Raw genomic sequence first — 18,172 nt, forward strand, 5'->3', positions numbered from 1 at the left:
CTCGTCAACCCCTCTGGCCACCCCCGCCACTACCTCAACGCCAGCCCCACTTGTTGCGCCTAATGTTGGCTTCCCCGAGCCCAGCCGTCTCCGCACCCCGAACACCCAGTCAGCACGGGCCAACGCTTTAAACGCCGCCTCACTCTGCTTTCGCACGGGTGAGAGTACTCGCTTGGCGGCCACTCTCCATTAACGGGATGCCGGAACCCCTTACAGTCACTGCATCCCGGTAGCTGCTCAGGTTTTAAGGAAAAGTGGGCGTTGCTGGCGATCGCCTGGCAACAGGGACCGGGTGCATCGGACTTGGACAAACCCGTCCTTAATCCTTCCCTGTAGTGCAGCGTAACCGCCATGAGGCGCTTTAAATAAGCTTGCGGCAGTAAGTAGGCCAGGCGCCAGTTCGGGGTAGGACAAACCCGCTGCTCTGAACGCTGGCTTCCAGCCAAGCCACCTCCGGGGCCCCGGTGCCGTAACCGTTTGCACAGGCAGCTGCTGCCTGTGCCTGCGCAGGCCTCGCCGCCCCGCTAGGTGGCGCAGGAGGACACCGCGTCTGCAGCTCTGCGCATGCGCCCCCGGGAAACCGGGCGGTGCCCCGGAGCTGGGGGCGGGGCCCCGCCTCACCGCGCGGTGTCGTGACATCACCCCGCCCCCCCCCTCCCCCCTCCGGAGCTCAAGGCGCGACCCTAACCCCTACCCCTCCTCAGCCGCGCAAGCGCGTTGCTTCCACTTTCCCCCTACGCTCTGAGGTTGCACTTCCGGCGGGAGGCACCATCCCCATCCGGGGTCGGGGCCCCGCTCCCTTCCTGTTATTGCCCGTGCGGGAGGCGGTTCTTTGGGATTGGGGTGGTGGCTGTTCGTGCTGTTTCCGTTTGCGCTCGGGGGCACGGTCGCCAAGTTTAGGGGGTGCAGTGGTGGCTACAGTGTGGCTTAGGTGTTGCGAGTGCTGCGGAGTGGTGCCCGGCCCAGCCCTGCCCAGTGGGGCGGTGGCTGCGGGCCGGCTCGGAGGCGGAGAAGCCGTGCCTGTGAGGTGAGTGAGGCGAGGGTCGGGGCCGCCTGGCTCTTCCGCAGCACGGCAGTGCTCTCTGAGGCGTCCCGGGCCGCGGGAGGGGCTGCCCAGCAACCTGGCTGGGTGGCGGCGGAGGAGAGAGCAGTTTTTCATTGACTGTGGGGAGTCCCGCTCGTCTTCGGTAGATGGAGAGGCAAGTGCGGCCCTCGGGTGGCTGGGGCAGGCGGTGGGGCTTTCCTCGGCTGGCACTCCTCTGCGACATCACGGTTTATGGGTCTCCTCTCTTAGAGTCATAACTTGGAAGAGGAAAAAAAATAGTGGCTTGTCGCTCTCCAGTGCGGCTCCCTTCACTCCTGAAATGTAGCTATTTTCTGTAAATATGTTTCAATAGACCTTGTGATGGAGTGCATTTGGGGTCACTGTTCGGCTAGTTAGTGGCACTGGGAGGAGAGGCTCGCTCCACTCTGTGTGTTTCGAGCTGCAGCCGACTGACTGTAGTAGTGTCCCATCTCTGCTATCTGTAAAAGCGTCTTATTTAATAGTATGCAGAGATCTGTCTTTATTGAAATTAAATATGAAACTGCTGTTTCTTACCAGTCCTTAAGTATTTTCTTACCAGTCCTTAAGTATTTTCTAGTAGGCTGAATGCTTACAAAACTTAGACCAAGCTAATACGAATTGCATGCTTGTTTTTCTTTAGGGGTTTTGTTGTTGGTTTTGGTATTCCCGAGGTTAAGATATTAGACCTGTTGCTTCTGCTGTTGTTACTTACATGTTTCTGTATGTTTTTTTTCTTTCGAATTTTTACTGACTTTAAGAACATGATCGAACAGAAGTTACTTATAAGCAGTGTTTGTTCAGAGCAAGCACAAAGAAAGTATATGTTTAAAAGTGGGCAGTATGGACTATAAATCTTTGCTTGAGTTAATTCTGCAGTCATGAGCATTCTGCAGCAAACTTATAAAGGAGTGGAAAACTGGAGTCTGAATCTGGATTTTGTAGTACTTAATAGAGGAAATTTGGACTCTGTTCTGTCAGTTACCTGTACCCTTACATCCCTTCTTTGAGCTATAACAGGCTTCAAAATTCCTCACATTGCATAAAATTAGAACTTTCCCATCATAATTTGAATCATTCCTTGATTTATTCCACATAGCAATTAGTTTATAGAGCTGTTCTCGTACTTGTTGCTTCCATGCTGCAATTCTATAATGCAGTGTAATAATCAAAGTCTAGCTTTTGTTGTATGTAAGTATTGTTAGTTCCTCGTAATATTTCAGTACTTGGGATGATGGACTTTAATCATTTGTCTGCTGTGGGGAACTAGATAAGCCGTCCTGAAATAAATCTCCATGTGAAGCTAAAGTTTCACAGTAAGTAACTTTATTCTCAAAAAATAACATTGGCAAACTTTTCCATAGTGGTTAGTTATTTGGTAGCATATTTTGGCCAGTGTCATCATGTAGGCAAACAAGACATTAGCCAAGCTTGTAGTGCTTACAGAGGAATTTATGAAACCACACAATTCCTTATGCGATCAATGAAATATTCTGCTTTTTCGTTAAGACAATAAATACAGCTATTTCAGAGCTGCAGTCAAAATTGGATTGGAGCAGATACCCTGCATTTAATGGATGTTAACTTGATGTGCTTCTTAGCAATCTGGAGACGGTTTTGTATTGTTTTCCAAAGCATGCTAAGCCTAATGTACAAATCTATACCTTCAGTTGTTCAGCTGCTTCAGATTTTTATTGTGTTAGGCCAAATTTGTCTTGCTGCTTGTTGCAACTTACTTGCCTGAATAATGACACTGTTGTGTGTTGTTTTGTTGTTTTTTTTTTTTCTGGACTATTCTTTGGTAAAGGTGGTGTAGCTGGGATGTTTACAAAGCAATTGTGCTTTACTGAAAGTCATAAAGTAGTTCAATACTTAGTTAACTGTTTCTCTGACCATCAGTTCATTCCTGCTTTCTGGAAGCAAATGAAGGATACTTTTTATTGGCTAAGTCACTTTTTAAAAGTTGCTTCAGAATAGGAATGCCAACAACAAGCAGAGGGTTCATACTTTATCATCATGCTGTCTCACAAGACCAAGTATATAATAAGAGGTTTCCAGTTACTGGAAGAAAAAATCACACCCTTAAAAGATGTTAATGCATAAAGAATGACTTTGTGCTCACAGTAGCTCCTCAGATTCAAATGTAAATTGTGGTTTTTAATGGCTTGGTCATATGTAATACAGCTTTGAGAAGGCTTGATTATCATCATAATTTTAACTATGCAGGAAATTCAAGTTACCTATGAATGGATGGACAAGAAGCCTAAAGCTGATATTTGGTCTGCAGAACAATATTTTCTTAAAAAATTTGTACATAGCAGGTCAATCAATTATGTAGTCTCCAGGGCTTCTGATTCAGATTCTCTGGGAAGCAGGAAAACAGGTATCTGAACACCTTGCAGGTATCAGTCACTTCCAAATAAAAAAATGGTTGCTATGGGGTTTTTTTCTTGCCTGTTTTGCAGGAAAGGAAATCTGGGGGATGATACATTAATTCCACATCATGCAAGAAATACTAGATCTTGTATATGGTTAACATACGTGGGTTTGCTTTGCCTTATTGAGTACGTTAATGAGGACAAAGGTTGTAGTTAATAGGAAACTTAAGAAGTTTTATTTGGGCTAGGGGAGGCTAAGGGGATTTTTAACATTGATACTAATGAGGAAACTGATTCTTATGATTTATAATTGGAGTGGGAATAATACTGCAAAGCTAGGTTTTCCAGTTCAGTTATGGAATACCATTATAAAGTTTTGTCTTATTGCTGTTTTGTGATTACTGAAAATTGTGTGGGATTTGATAAATCTCCCAGTTGAAGAAAAATTGGCCATGTGTGCATTTTCTTGTGTGAGTGATTGAGTTGAAGGGGCAGCATTAGAGAAAGAAGAGTTTGTACTTTGGCTATCTGAAAAAATGGACTTGTGGGTTGGAGTGTAAGCTAAGGTAGAATTTGTTGTTGGTTTGTTTTGTTTGGGTTTTTTGCAGCTTTTTATGCGTTGCATTGCATCCCTTGCTTGTGGGAGCTTTGTCTCATCCTTTTACACAGCCAGACATCAGCTGCTCCAAGTGATGATGTCTCTCTGAAATTGTAGCTATGGCTAAAAAAGGCCAAAAATATATTTATGCTAAACTGGATGGAAAATTTCATTTGCTGTTTAAGTTGAATATGTTAAATGAAAGAAAAATAATACTCTGAAGTATTAACTTGTTTTTCCCTGCAGCACAGCTGTAGTATTAACTTCAGGAAAAAAACACACCAAAAAAAAAACCAAAAAAAAAGACCCAAGCCATGAAACAAACAAAACATAAAATCCCCCACACACCAAAATGGCAAACCAACAAAAAAACCCAAACCCAAAGTGCCCCCCCCAACAAACAAATAAACAAAAAAATTGAGCACAAAACCACACCCAGTTGAGGGATAGAGGGGATTAAACTATTTGAAAAAGGATAAGAAAAAAAGAGTGGGGAGGGGGGTGGGAAATAACCCTTTTTATAAATCCTGTAATATAACTTGTGGGCAAATGGAAATGCAGCAGACTGAGTACAGATTTTGTAATTCTGGATCTGTCTTCACAGTCTAAGCAGTAGTTAATGTCTTTGCAGCCATTGTGTTTTATTTTATATAGCATGCTTTTACACTTCAGGTCTAGAAAAATGTGGGGTTTTAGTTAATTGTAGATGCAGGTTTTTCAAAAGGCAATTTAAAAAGCTTGTGTATTTCAAATAAGAAATGTGAGGGACAGTGGACATGGTCACTTGTTTGAGAGTTCCCTTAAGAGTTCCCTTTTCTTAAGGCCTATGAAATAGAATAAAAGCACTTAGTCAGTTATGCCTGTGAAGTACACTTGAGGGAGATGTTTATAGTCCCTTTAAAAAAAAAAACAACCAAACAAAAACAAACAGAAAAAAACTAAAAGAAAACAAACCTCTGCTCAGATACCTCCAGAAATGTAAAAACAAAATTCAAAGAAACCACCTTACTGTTGTGAAATTGAAGGGGAGAGAATGATGGAGTACTGGTGAACCTTTCATGTCCCTGGCATGTTGCTAACTTGCAGCAATAGAAGTAAATGACTACTTCAGTCTAATTTAAGAACATTTGGGTCAAATATAGAACATAAGGTTCATTGGTCTCTTGTTTCATGTGCCATTGCTTTTTACCAGTAGAAGATTAGATGTACCTTGATGATTGTGTTCTGTTGTTTGAGGTTTTTGTCTACCCATTAACACACTTCCTTAAACTAGCTTATGTAGGGAAATTTTGGTAGTTTTGCTTACAGCTTCTGATTGTAGAAATGCTTGTAAATGTAGCTTTTGGGGATTGTGAACTACAAAGCATATTTGCTGAATAGAGGAGACTTACTGAATTGACTAAGACTTACTGTAAAGTTCCCTGGAATTTTGAGGCAGCTGAGTCACATCATTGGCTGTACATTGACCCTCTTTGGCAAAGGAACATAAAGAAGAAGCAAAACTGAAAGGTTGTCTCCAAGGTTGTACATGTCAAACTTATCTGTCATTGAGACTTAACTGTTTTTGTTATTTCCATTCTAATTAGTCTTTTGCCAATCCTTAATGTGGCAGTTAATGGTGATGAATGACTCTTGCCCAGTGTGTTCCAAGACTGTTCCTGACTTTTAACTCTTGCTGTTAACTTGGGTTATGGTTTTTCCAGAAGCATGGATTTTTCTGCTGAGATTGATTTTATCTTAAACTGTCAGCTCCTCATTAGCTGTGGATCCTTGCAGAGGACACTAAATCTATTCAGCAGAAAATTACCCCTTGTCGCAACCATATTCCTTCTTTTAGCTATTAGTAGTCACCAAAGAAATAAGTTCTTGCACATCTTCAAAATGCAAGAAGCCTTGCACGTTACCGAAAAAAAAAATACTCGGGATTCAGCATTTCATTTGAGACTTATCAACAATAAGAAATACTTGGCTGTTCTGCAATATCAGTCAACTAGAACAAAATTTTCTGTACCTTGGGACTTTGACATCTGACTTGCTAGAAAAGTGATGAGACTGATCTCTGCAAAGATCAGTAGGCAAACTAAACATTGAACACTTGAAAATGCAACCACAAAGACGGTAAGAATGATCAGAATAAAGATTGGCTTACCAAGCAAGTAGAGTGGAGATTTTGTTATCAGACTCAACAAATATGTTGTGTGATGAGATATGTTAGGATCCAGCTTAGGTGCTTGTGCTGTTATTTTTCATTAAGGCTGGAAAACACTAATATGACTAGACTACAGGCATAGTTTAAAAGACTAAAATTAATAGTGCTAACATAAGGAGAAGTTTCTAAATAAAGCTAGCTCCCTTTGGGAAAAGGGAAGTAAAAACTTCCATTCCAAATACTGTAAAATATGCTTGTTGTGGTCATTAAGCTGCTCATATTTTAAAGCATACCGCTTTTTCTTCATTGTTTTCTTAATGTTCCCAGCTGTTAGCAGAATAATCAGCAAATGTTGTAGCTGGATTTTGAAAGTGATAATATCAAATTGTTTTTCTGCCTTCTGAAAAGTTTATATGGATATTGAACAATGAGTTCCGCTTACAAGTTTATCAAGGTAGTCTCCACTGGTGGGAGGAAAGCAATTAATATAGTTATTTTATCATCTTGCAGTTTCATGCTGTTGCCCCTGAAATCTCCTTCAGTTCTGACATTAAGTGCTGTAGAAGAGCACTTGTCCCAAAAAAAAGAGCTAATGTTTAAAGATCATCCAGACATCTTGAATAGTCTTGTGGTATATAATTGAGGATGTGTCCAAATAGGGTGCCTGTGAGTGCCACTTTAAGTCTAGAAAGTTTGTTACAAAAAATTATTTGCAATTAATTATGTTTGTGTTTTGGTGTAAAATAGTAATAAGTGAAATAGAAATGGTGTCATTGTAGATGATAAACATAATCAGTTATGTGAATTTTTATAAGTGGTAGCTAGCTATAAAAGAAAGCACTTAAGGTTTACCCTCTCAATTAAAATGTTAAAGTTTAACTGGTTTTCTCATGTTTACCAAAGTTGTGATTAGTAAAATTCTAGTAACTTGCCTTCAACTTTCTCTGAAATGGAGGATAGAGCCCTGATGTCGTTATCACTACTTAGCAGCACTCCCTTGATCTTAGATACCTCCGACTTGGAATGGTTTGACGGTGGGTAAAGATGGCATAACTACTGCCAAGAGATAAAGGATGAAAGCGGAAGCCAATGAACAACAAACAGCAGAGATGATGCATAAAGAAAAGGGTAGCAAAACCTATTCCTGCCTGTGGAAACTCTTTGTAAATGTGTTGTCAAATTACTTTGCAATTCAGCTCTTCAACTCCTCTTTAATCACCTGTTTCCAAGCCTTTCATTGTACATCAGCAGATAGGATAGCACCACAAGTAACTTCAAAGCAATACGAGAAGTAACCATTATTGTAGTTTCTCATCTTTCTGTCCTTGTATATGGGCAGGTTATTTAACAACAAAAAGGTGATTTGCAGTATAGTCACTCTGCCCTAGCTGGTGGGTTTTATGGGTTGAAATTAAATCCAAAACACTTAAGCTTTTGTGGTCTTCTCTTCTGTCCCAGAACAGACTTAAAAGTGATTTCAGTCTTTTGGAACATACATATGTAAAGAACATGAACAAAATGTTTCCAGAGGACTATTAAAATAGAAATGTATTAAAAATACTTCCTTGTTTGTGCAGATGTATAAAGTTCTACCAGCAGTAGTCAGTACTTCTATTATCTTTCTGACCCTTTTTTTTTTTTTAAATAAAGGTTGTCTTAACATATGCCTTTTACAGAGCTCTGATTGTAGTAGTAGGCAGCATGCGTCTCTAGTCTCAGTGTTTAATCTGGATATGAAAGTGACTTTCCAACCTGGGAAACTATTGTGGAGATGTTGCTGTTTAAATACTTATGAGCTTATGTCACTTTATTCTTTGGAAAGTTCATGTTAATTACAAACATTATTCGTTTAGGCAAATATTTGCCATTTCTTTCAGCTGTAGTCAACACAATTGCTGGTGCTCTGACCTCGTTAGAGAAACAATTTGGGTAACAGCTTGAAGTACAGGAAAAAGAGATGCACTAACAACAAACTTAATATCTAGGTAGCCCCACACTTGAAATGGTGCTTTTGTGTTTGCACAACATAAGGTTTGCAAAGCAGATGCTTCTAACAGATATGTACTAAAATGATAAACATTTCCTTAAACATGCTGAAGAATCATTTGTCACAGTTTACCATAGCTGTTTTTATACTTCAGGCTCAAGCATGCAGTACCTAATGACATACATAGTCACAGTGAATCATGTTTGTTTGCACTTCTTGAACACAAATGCAAATATGTTAGTGTCTCAAGTCATGATTATTGCTTTGGCATTCAGCTGTAAATGCAGAGAAAAGTCCTACTCAAGCAGAGTCAATAGCTAGAACAAGAATAAACCTACATACCTTAAGGTTTCAGAGGAACTTTGTGGGTTTTGTAACATTTATGCTTGCTTCTGTAACAGTTAGGTATGCTTACAAAATCAGTAACTCGGTCAACACTACTGTTTCACATAGGAGGCTGGGTTTCTGATAGCTTGGGAGCAGTACAGCTGAGTAAATGTGACCTTCGGGGTGATGAAGCCTGATGGGAGCATGTAGTGGTGTTAAATGTTTTGCAGGTGAGTAGTATCCCACTGTGCTGCTCTGTTAACTTGATGTGCAGGGTAGGCAGGATGGGGGAAGATAAAGGTCTTGATATTTTATGGAAAACTGTTGATGCTTAACTTTCAGCAGGTTATCATCTGCTAAATGAATATTTAGTTAATCACTATTGACTGTATCACAAACAAGTCTGCTAGGAAGTGGTACTTCATTATTTCTGACTGACTCTTGAAAAGCCATGGTATTTTCTTGTTGCAGTTACAGCTCATGTAGAAGCAGGACTTGTTTGCCTGCTATCTTAGTCCATGTGTCTTTGCATAGGAAAACTTGCTAAGAACATTAACCTCACCTCTTTATAGGGCAAGAGTATTTAGCTGCCAGATTGAAATTTTTCATTATGGTGGCTATGCCTTTGTCTTAATTCCGCCACAAACTTCTTTCTCTTAACAAATGGTTTTAAAAGGGAGTTGAAAAAAAAACAAACAAAAAAACAAAACCAGAATTGCTTCCACACTGCTTCCATGACTTTTGCTGAGGGATGTGGTTCCTTACAAAAGCTCTATCAAAAGTGAAGTTGCATCCCATCCTCTGTTTACCACTAAAATTCCATTTTTGCTAATGGAATTCAGTAAGTCTATACAGACTAAACCCATACATCTGTTCTTTTTGGCTGCAGAAGTCAGTTAAGGTAGAATAAATGGAAAGCTAACTCATATTGAGATTATGGAATAAGAACTTCTGCCTTTCAGTTCACTGTCTTATACTTAAAAATCTGCAAAACTGTAAAAATACTGCTATCCACTGCCACTCAAAGCTTCTTTTATTTTTACACACATTAACTGCTTTCAGGATCTGGAGTAATTTGGTACTGAAGAAACTTTTGTTGCAATTTAAAGTTGCTGTCAGACTCCATCTTAAGAAATATTCTGTGGGAAGTACACAGTATGCTGTAAGTCAGAGTTTGATGTCTTACCTGCTTAGAAAAATGGGAAGGGCTCGCAGGAGTGGGTCTTTTAAGTAAAGATGGATGTAAATTAATAAACAGATGTGGGCCTAATCTCAGTCATATTTTCTTAATGAACCTATTTCTTTCTGTGCCTTCTCCAGAGGAGCTGGTCAAGTTTATGTTGTAGATTGAACCCTCTTGATACTGTTGGCTGTGGTAGAGAGGCAAGGATAGAAGTGTAAGGACTGCAGTGCCTCCTGTGTTTCATTGCAGTTCTTTCCCTGCCCTTCTAGGTATGGACAGTATGAGAGGAAATCTCTTCTCTTTTTCAGTAGAACTGAAGATTGATCTGGCTGCAGCAGAGAGTTACTTCTGAAAGCCAAGGTGACATGCCTGAGGGAGATCAGCACCAGGAAAGGTCCAGTATCTATCTGAATTACAGATCTGCTACACAGCTGCCCATGTTAGATGAAGATTCAGACTAGACCAGAGTGTGGAACACCTGGATTCACTCTGCTCAGGCTCCTTGTCTGTGTGCCAGCACTTCCTGTTTTTAAAGATCCTGTTTACTCTCTGTGTTCCAAATATCCCAGGAAGGTGGGAGGATGGGAAGAAACAAGGGAAGAAAACAACATTATTTAAGGTGGAAATTTATTTATGTATATATAGTCAGCGTTTGTTACCTATCTAACCTAATTTCATGAATGACATTCTAGGGTAATTTTTTTTTTTTAAATACACTAATTTCCAAAAGCAGACTATTTCTGCATGTGAAAATTGACACTGAAGCTCTTAGTATTTGTAGCAAGGAGCAAATATGGTTTGCGATGTGTTTTTTACTTCACATTCTTTCTGTTGTTCACATAAAAAATGTTTGTCATCCATATAAAATAGAGTATGTAATCAGAGGAAAACCTTGCTTCTGTTGGTATGAAATATTGTTCTGAATTTTGCTAAACTTTAAAGCTTTTGAAGAACTTGAAAAAATTTTGAGTGCTACACAGTATGTTTCAGAGTGCACACTTAACTAGCTGTGGAGGAACAGCTCCAGCCAGAGCCAGGCAGGAGAATAATTCTTATCCTGCTACAGAGCAAGCCAAGCTAATTGCTGAAATAAAGAGTAAGCAGATATGTGAAGTGTAAAGAGAAAATGTGTTGGTTTTGTAATTTTGTTGTACTTCATGACTACTAGTCTTCTAGAAATAACAAAATCATTTAAGATGAAGCTAGAAATAGAATTATGGAATGTTTTAGAACTAAAAGGAAGATTTAATTCCAGGGTTTCCTTTCTTAACAAAGAGGGGAAAAAAATCCACTTTTAAGTGGAAGAAAATGTTCTAGGACAGGCATTCTGCTCTTTATATGTCATGAGATCCCTGGGGAAAAAGCACCATCCTAATGGGAATTGTAGAGGTCACCAGAAACTTGCAAATGTTTCTTTCTTGTGATCCTGTTTTCATGGTTCCCAGATAGTGAGTGAAGCTATAAACATTATGCCTGCATGGATGGGGGAGGGCAAGCAAGGGGATTTGAAAATAGGAATTTACAAAGGTCTTTTGGTTTTCTTGGATAAAAAAAAAAAAGTAAATGAATAAAAAAAATACAGCAGTAGTAAATCTTTTTAGATTGTTCAACTTGGTTTTGTTTTAGCTGTTTGATTCTGGATTCTTTTCAGCAATAGATAACATAGAATTGCCCAAGAGGTTTTATATGTGTGTATATATATATATATATATATATATATATAGCGTGTTCTTTTTTTCTTTTCAGGATGACCACCCCATTAATGTTATTCATGGTTGTCTGAAAGTCACTACAACCTGAATCCAAGAATATTATATTTTGAAACAAACAAAAAAGTCTGCTTGTAAGATAACTTCAAAGAGAACAGTGTTGAAACATAGCCAACCAATGTTCCCATGTCTATTACAACTGAAATTTCATTTCACTAATTTCCACTGAGATTTCATATTCATAGGGAAGAATAATTTTGTATTTTTGCTGTACTATAGTTCTATGGATGCTACCAGTAATGTTGGTTTTTCGCTCTGTGTAGAAGAAGACAAAGCTAGTCATCACTGTTTTGAAGGGGGGAAGAAGTGGGTAACTACAAATAAAATAGATTGTTTGGAATACTTGCCTGTTTCAGAAGGAAGCTAAATGCTATTAAGATGTGGTTTTGACAGAGTTAAGTCCTTCTGTTTGTTTCCGTTGAACTGCTGTTTGTGGTCAGATAAGCAATTCCATGTATCAGCCTTTTCTGTGAAATGACAGTAACACATAAGAAATAAGATGACAAAACTGCAATAAAAGTCTCCTGTTTCTGTTCTAAACAAAGCAGTATTTCTGCTTTTTAAATCTGTGTGTAGTAATGTTTTCATAGAAGATAATTTCAGACCTTTTTGTATCCATTTCCTGGATTTTGGCAAAATGACAGCTTGGCAATCGGGAAGAACAAAAGGACAGTACTGAAAATATCTAGTCTGAGGCATTTTTACTGTCACCACACAGCAGGTTTGGACAGCAGCAAAATTAGAGGGGCAATTCTGCCCAGTTTTCTTTATGGTGAATTTTGGAGTGCATGGTATATCTGAAGATGAGAATAAAACATTTTGCTTTTTAGAAAGTTTCAGTGTGTCTTTCACTCTGAAAAGTGTTACTCTTGTCCCAAGAATCTTTTTATCTCCTCCCTCTCCCTTTTGTTTCAGTAATTACACGGAAGTTTAAAAAAAGCTTATTTGGGGATATACCTGTGCCTGATACTATTGGTTTGATAGAGCATTAAGAAAACTATATAACCTACACGAGTGCTCAGTAAATCAAAATCTATAAACAGAGCTGGATTGTTTATTGAGTAGAAGGCTTTTTCTTAAGGTAATGCTAAGAGTCTAGAATAAACTTCTACATGGAAAAGAAATCAAATCTAGACACAAATCCTCATGAGCAGCTCTTTGGTACCAAAGATACAGCAAATTAGAAAACATTGCTACATCCTGCCTATAAAAGCAATGTAATGGTATTTGTGCTGTGACTGGAGAAAGTAATAGATTTCAGTTAAACTGTTATAGTTTACTGAGTGACAAATTCAGTTTCAGATATGGACTGATAAAACTGAGTGTTTAGTCTATCATTTTAAATTGGTTCTGAAACACTAGCTGATGTTTATAGCAATGCAGAATTATTCAGCTCTCAGTCACTGGAATGCTTACCTCTTTACATAAGCAGTGCCACACTTTATACATGTAACACAGCATTACAGCACAGTACATTTCTGCTTATTGCTTCTTTCTATGCTTGCTATATTTCTTGGTAGTTGGCACAGTATAGATGGAAGAGTTTGCTTTTTGCAGAACCTGACCAGTAACTATAGGTGCTTGTGCTGATGATTAAACAACATTAACAATTTCTCGTAGAGTGAATAAAAATTTTCCCCCCTCGACTGGCCCACAGACTTTCACTATGGGTCTTCACCTGCTTTATAAGCTTTATAATGCTAGATGGAGTTCCTCTCTTTGGCAAACATGCTCAGAAGTAATTGACAAATCCGGGTAAAAAGACTTATCAGTTAACTATGCTTTTAATATATAATACATGTTAGTGATGGAGAATGTGCTGAATGGATTGGGAAGGCTGAAAAGAATGTGGATTTAATCAGTGAGTGTTTTTTGAGTTTGGCCTTTCTGATCATCTTGTGGTGTCACAGAATCATAGTATGTTTTGGGTTGGAACCCAAAGATCACCTAGTTCCAACCCCCTGTTCTGTGGCCAGATACACTTTCCGCTAGACCAGGTTGTTCAAAGCCCCATCCAGCCTGGCCTTGAACACTGCCAAAGTTGGGGTAGCCACAGCTTCTCTGGGCAACCTGTGCCAGAGCTCTCCACTCCCAGGAAAGACTTTCTGCCTAATACCTAATATAGATTTTCCCTCTTTTAGTTTAAATTGATTCCCCCTTGTTCTGTCCCTACATGCCCTTGTAAAAGGTCTCTCTCCAGCTTTCTTGTTGGCCCCCTTTAGGTACTGGAAGGCTGCTCTAAGGTCTCCCTGGAGCCTTCTCTTCTGCAGGCTGAATAAGCCCAACTTGCTCAGCCTGTCTCTTTAGGAGAGGTGCTCCAGCCCTCTGATCGTCTTTGTGGCCTCTGTACTCGCTTAAGCAGGTCCATGTCCCTCATGTGTTGGGGGCTTCAGAGCTGGATGCAGTTGGGGTCTCATGAGTGGAGTATAGGAAGAGAATCCTCTCCTTTGATCTGCTGGCTATGCTCCTTTTGATGGAGCCCAGCATATGGTTGGGTTTCTGGGCTGCAAGTGCACATTGCCAGGTCATGTTGAGCTTCTTGTTAACCAGCACCCCCAAGTAACCACATAGCTTGGTGTCATTGGCAGACCTGTGAAGGTGCACTCAATCCCACTCTCTGCATTGCTGACAAAGATGTTAAACAGTGCTGGTCCCAGTACCAACTCCTGAGGCATGGCAGTTATCACTGATCTCCACCTGGACATCAAGCCATTGATTGCAGCTCTTTGAGTGGCAACCATGTCTCACCAATTTAGAAACCTGGATGTTACATGGGACAGTGTCAAATGCTTTGTACAAATCCATGTATCCCAAAGTTTTTCGCAGGGGAAAATAGTTTAAGGTGGTTTTGGAAGGTCATGGATTGTCGGTGTGGTGTAGTATTCATTTGAAGTGTTTTCGTGTACTCTTAGTTGGATTTAAATAACATTTCTCTTGAATTCTCTTACAGTCCTTTTACTGTCGAAGAACATAATTGATTCTATTTATTCCAGGCAGCCTTCCAGGTTTGAAAGTGTACACAGAAACACAAGCTGCCAACTATACCTCAGAACAGTTTCTGTTTACATTTTTGCTTTCCAAATCCAAACCCTGGAGGTGTGCTTACATGTGCAAGTAAAATTAATGTGCACACAGAATGACTGTATGCATCATTCCGACATGTCTGTACCCCAGTTCTAAACAAGAGCTGCTGTTTTGTTGCACTTGCTCTAAGAAGAGTGTAGGTTTTGGACCGTTTACAAGTCTTTAAGTGAATGGTATTGAGTTGTCATTTCATGTTTGAAATACCTAAAAAGCCAAGGTTGACATTTATTTTGAAAAGATAGTTGCCTAAAAAGTTTTGATATATGCATGTGTCACCTAGTCCTGCCTCTGTTTTATTTTTGTTTGCAATTATTGGTGGGGATGGAGGAAAAACTTGCAGTGGCTCAAACTACCATTCCTAAACCTGAACTAGCTCAGGACTACTACAGTCATGCTCACTCTCCTGTGCAGACCTTGCCATTCATCTGACTCCATGATGATCTCCATAAGGCAACTAAAACAGCAGAAGCTAGTCAGAAATGAGTAGTTTTCTGCCACTTCAATCCATTGGGCTCTGTACGAGCTGGCTCCAATGCCAGCATGATGAAGAATGAGAACACATGCCTTGGGCAGGGAGAAGATGGGTTCTTAAAACAGTCAGTTCAGAGGAGCCTCAACAGGATTGTAGAATTGAACTTAAAAGACTGCTGGTATAAACTAGTCTGTGTTGTGAATATTTAATTTGATTGTGGCCCATCTGTATTATCATTGTTTATATGTCTGGACAGAAAAGTTCTTACGACTGCATGTTCTTGTTTTGTAGTTTTTTATGCTGGTATATGTCTTAACATATGTGTTTCTGCCAGTGCTTGTAATTAAGAAATATAAATAAGCATGCGATTCAGCAGAATTAAGAGGGAGTTGTGTTCATGCTTTGCCTCTGTGTATTTCTTTCTATCTGTAAACTGGGGATAGTTATGGGTAATTCAGAATTCTCCCAAGTTACTCTAAATGATGTTATTTGGGTTCATTTGAAGTGTTTTGTAATTTATAAGCTTTTTCAGTTTTTCTCTTTACATGCACCATGAGTGTGCTTGGAACTTTTAGTTTCAGCTTGGAGCTTTCAATTTCTGCTCACTAGAACTATTATAATAATGAGGAAAATTAAACAACTTCTTTAGTCTCTTGTTAAAAAAGTCAGTTGCAAAGACCTTGTAAATATGCATGAAGTGTTGAGGGAACAGCACTTTTCTAAACTTGCAGTGGCACTTCAGTACTCTTGTTGATGTTTTTAAAAGCCCAAAATCCAACTATAAAGGAGGGATTTATAAAGACAAACCTATTGCTACTCAGAGTTGCTTAAGAAGCAGTCAACACTTCCATCCTAATGTTTGGGGGTTTTTAAGAACCAAAATGGGGAAAAATCATGTACTGGATGTACTTGGAAAAAAAATCAGAAAATAAGCACAAAGAGATAGAAGTGTAGAAATGGGGATAATTTTTTTTTACATATAGACAATGTTTAGATGTTTATAATTTCATTTACATATACATTATATATTTTTAAAAATTGTTCAGCAAAGGTCCAACAGCATTGTCTTTCCACAGTGAAAGCTTACAGAAAGTTGAGGAAACAGAAGAAATGTGAAGCTTTTGATTTGGATTTTTTTCCTCCTTTCTGTTACTACAAAAAGAAACTAATGCAAACCAGAAGTCCTAAGAGGGTTCTTGACTGAAAAGGTGACTAAGGATGGTTTTAATATAACAGTCTGGTATAGCCCTGTGTTTCCAGGACACTCGCTTAATGGAGAAGGCATAATGGATAATGGACTGTTCTCTATGGGTCTGTTGATATTATCCTCTCATAATGTACATGATGAAGTTAATGAAATTATGGTCTAAGTGTAAGTAATGCACTGTTTGAGATTTGCTTAATGTATAATGGTAACTTTGTGGTAACGTATTCTGCAATGGGAGCTTAAATATATGGTATGTGGTTCAGCAGAAATGTCCTGTTTTTCTGACTGTCACTGAGCAGCAGCTACTTATTTGGAAAGTGACAGAAAATATGTCACTGTGTAAATTTGTGCTTAGTTTGTACCTTGAATGTGGCGTGCCAATATGTTCCCCATCTGCATTGCAGAAAAGGGCATGATAAATACGGAAGAGGTACAAAGAAGGTAGCAAAGATTAACAAAAATATCTAATGACTTTTGGGCAGAGGAGGGCTAAATAATCTGGGACTTACTATGGAAAAGAGGTAGTGGGGAAGACTTCACAGATTGCAATAAGATGAAGAGCAATGGATGCAAAGATAAGGAACTTGGTTTCTTTACAAGATATCTGGGATATCAGGTGAAAGTAACAGGCTTCAGAACAGTGAAAAGCAAATACATTGTAACATGGAATGTTAGTCACTTTTGTCACAGGATGCCAACAGTTTGTGTGTGAAAACTTCCTGATCAAACTCAGTAATTCCTGATGGATTTCTTTCACAAATACATACATATTGTCTCTATGAAGAATAGGTAGTGATTATGAGAGTTTAGTGATGAAGTATCTCTGCATTCCTACCTAAGTCTTCTGCTCTTCGTTTGGCATCTGCTCTTGGCTGCTGGTCTGTAAGACCTCTCTGCTCTGTCCACATACAATTTTCTTGTGCCTGCTCTAGGCTGGCATAAGGCAGCACTGCTAGAAGGTCAGACACGTGTTCCACTCATTTCCTTTGGCTTCATAAAGACTTTCATGTGGCTGCCAAAGGGAACTAGAACAGGGAATTGATCCTAAATAAAACAAGTTCAACCAAAAAGTGTTAATGGAGCTCCGTTCGTCTGTCTCATTCATGGAAAAATGGGTTTTTTGCTAGTGTAAGTAGTTTATAGTGATCATTCCAAAATAAAAATGTGAAGAATTTGGTTTGAGTTCTGCTTAAAATTTGCTGTAATAATAATGTGAATATTTGACATTTTCATTCTCCATGCTATGTAAGTGTTCATAAATTATAAAAATAATCTTTTTTTGAGACCATATGAATATTGGCCTTTTTTTTTTTTACAAGGTAATATGATCCTGCTATTAAGTCTTTTATTTGAGTGGATATTTACATCAAATACACGTTCCTTAAAAATCAGTTTTATCAAGTACTCTTCCTTATGAGTGTAAAATATAGCTATGAATATTCATCTACAATTATAAGTGGTGTTTGAATAATTTTATCTGGAATGCCTTGTGATGTTAATATTTGAAATTTTAATATTTTAAATATTATTTTTACTTAGGTTTATGCCTATGAATCACTGCTTGAAAAACTTCCCGTACGAAGTTATCTAAAGACTTAAAAATGCCTCCACGGCCATCATCCGGTGAACTATGGGGCATCCACTTGATGCCACCGAGGATCCTTGTGGAGTGTCTTCTCCCAAATGGAATGATAGTGACTCTAGAATGCCTCCGTGAGGCCACCTTATTAACTATTAAACATGAACTCTTTAAGGAAGCAAGAAAATACCCTCTCTATCAGCTCCTTCAAGATGAATCATCTTATATTTTTGTAAGTGTTACACAAGAAGCAGAAAGAGAAGAATTTTTTGATGAAACACGGAGACTTTGTGACCTGCGACTGTTTCAGCCTTTTCTAAAAGTTATTGAACCAGTAGGTAACAGAGAAGAAAAGATTCTCAATAGAGAAATAGGT

General features: G+C 39.0%; 1 protein-coding gene across 1 annotated transcript in view; it reads left to right on the forward strand.

Annotated features, from left to right (window-relative positions):
• Positions 1–698: 698 nt before the first annotated feature.
• Positions 699–18,172, forward strand: part of PIK3CA (phosphatidylinositol-4,5-bisphosphate 3-kinase catalytic subunit alpha) — a 46,603-nt gene continuing 29,129 nt past the window's right edge. Inside the window, exons 1-2 of the mRNA XM_005146914.3 lie at positions 699–1,027; positions 17,757–18,170. Coding sequence (XP_005146971.1) covers positions 17,819–18,170 — 352 coding nt within the window. The 5' untranslated portion in view covers positions 699–1,027; positions 17,757–17,818. The remainder of the gene's footprint in view (positions 1,028–17,756; positions 18,171–18,172) is intronic.

Source organism: Melopsittacus undulatus, chromosome 6 (genome assembly GCF_012275295.1).
Source record: "Melopsittacus undulatus isolate bMelUnd1 chromosome 6, bMelUnd1.mat.Z, whole genome shotgun sequence".
Classification (NCBI taxonomy): domain Eukaryota; kingdom Metazoa; phylum Chordata; class Aves; order Psittaciformes; family Psittaculidae; genus Melopsittacus; species Melopsittacus undulatus.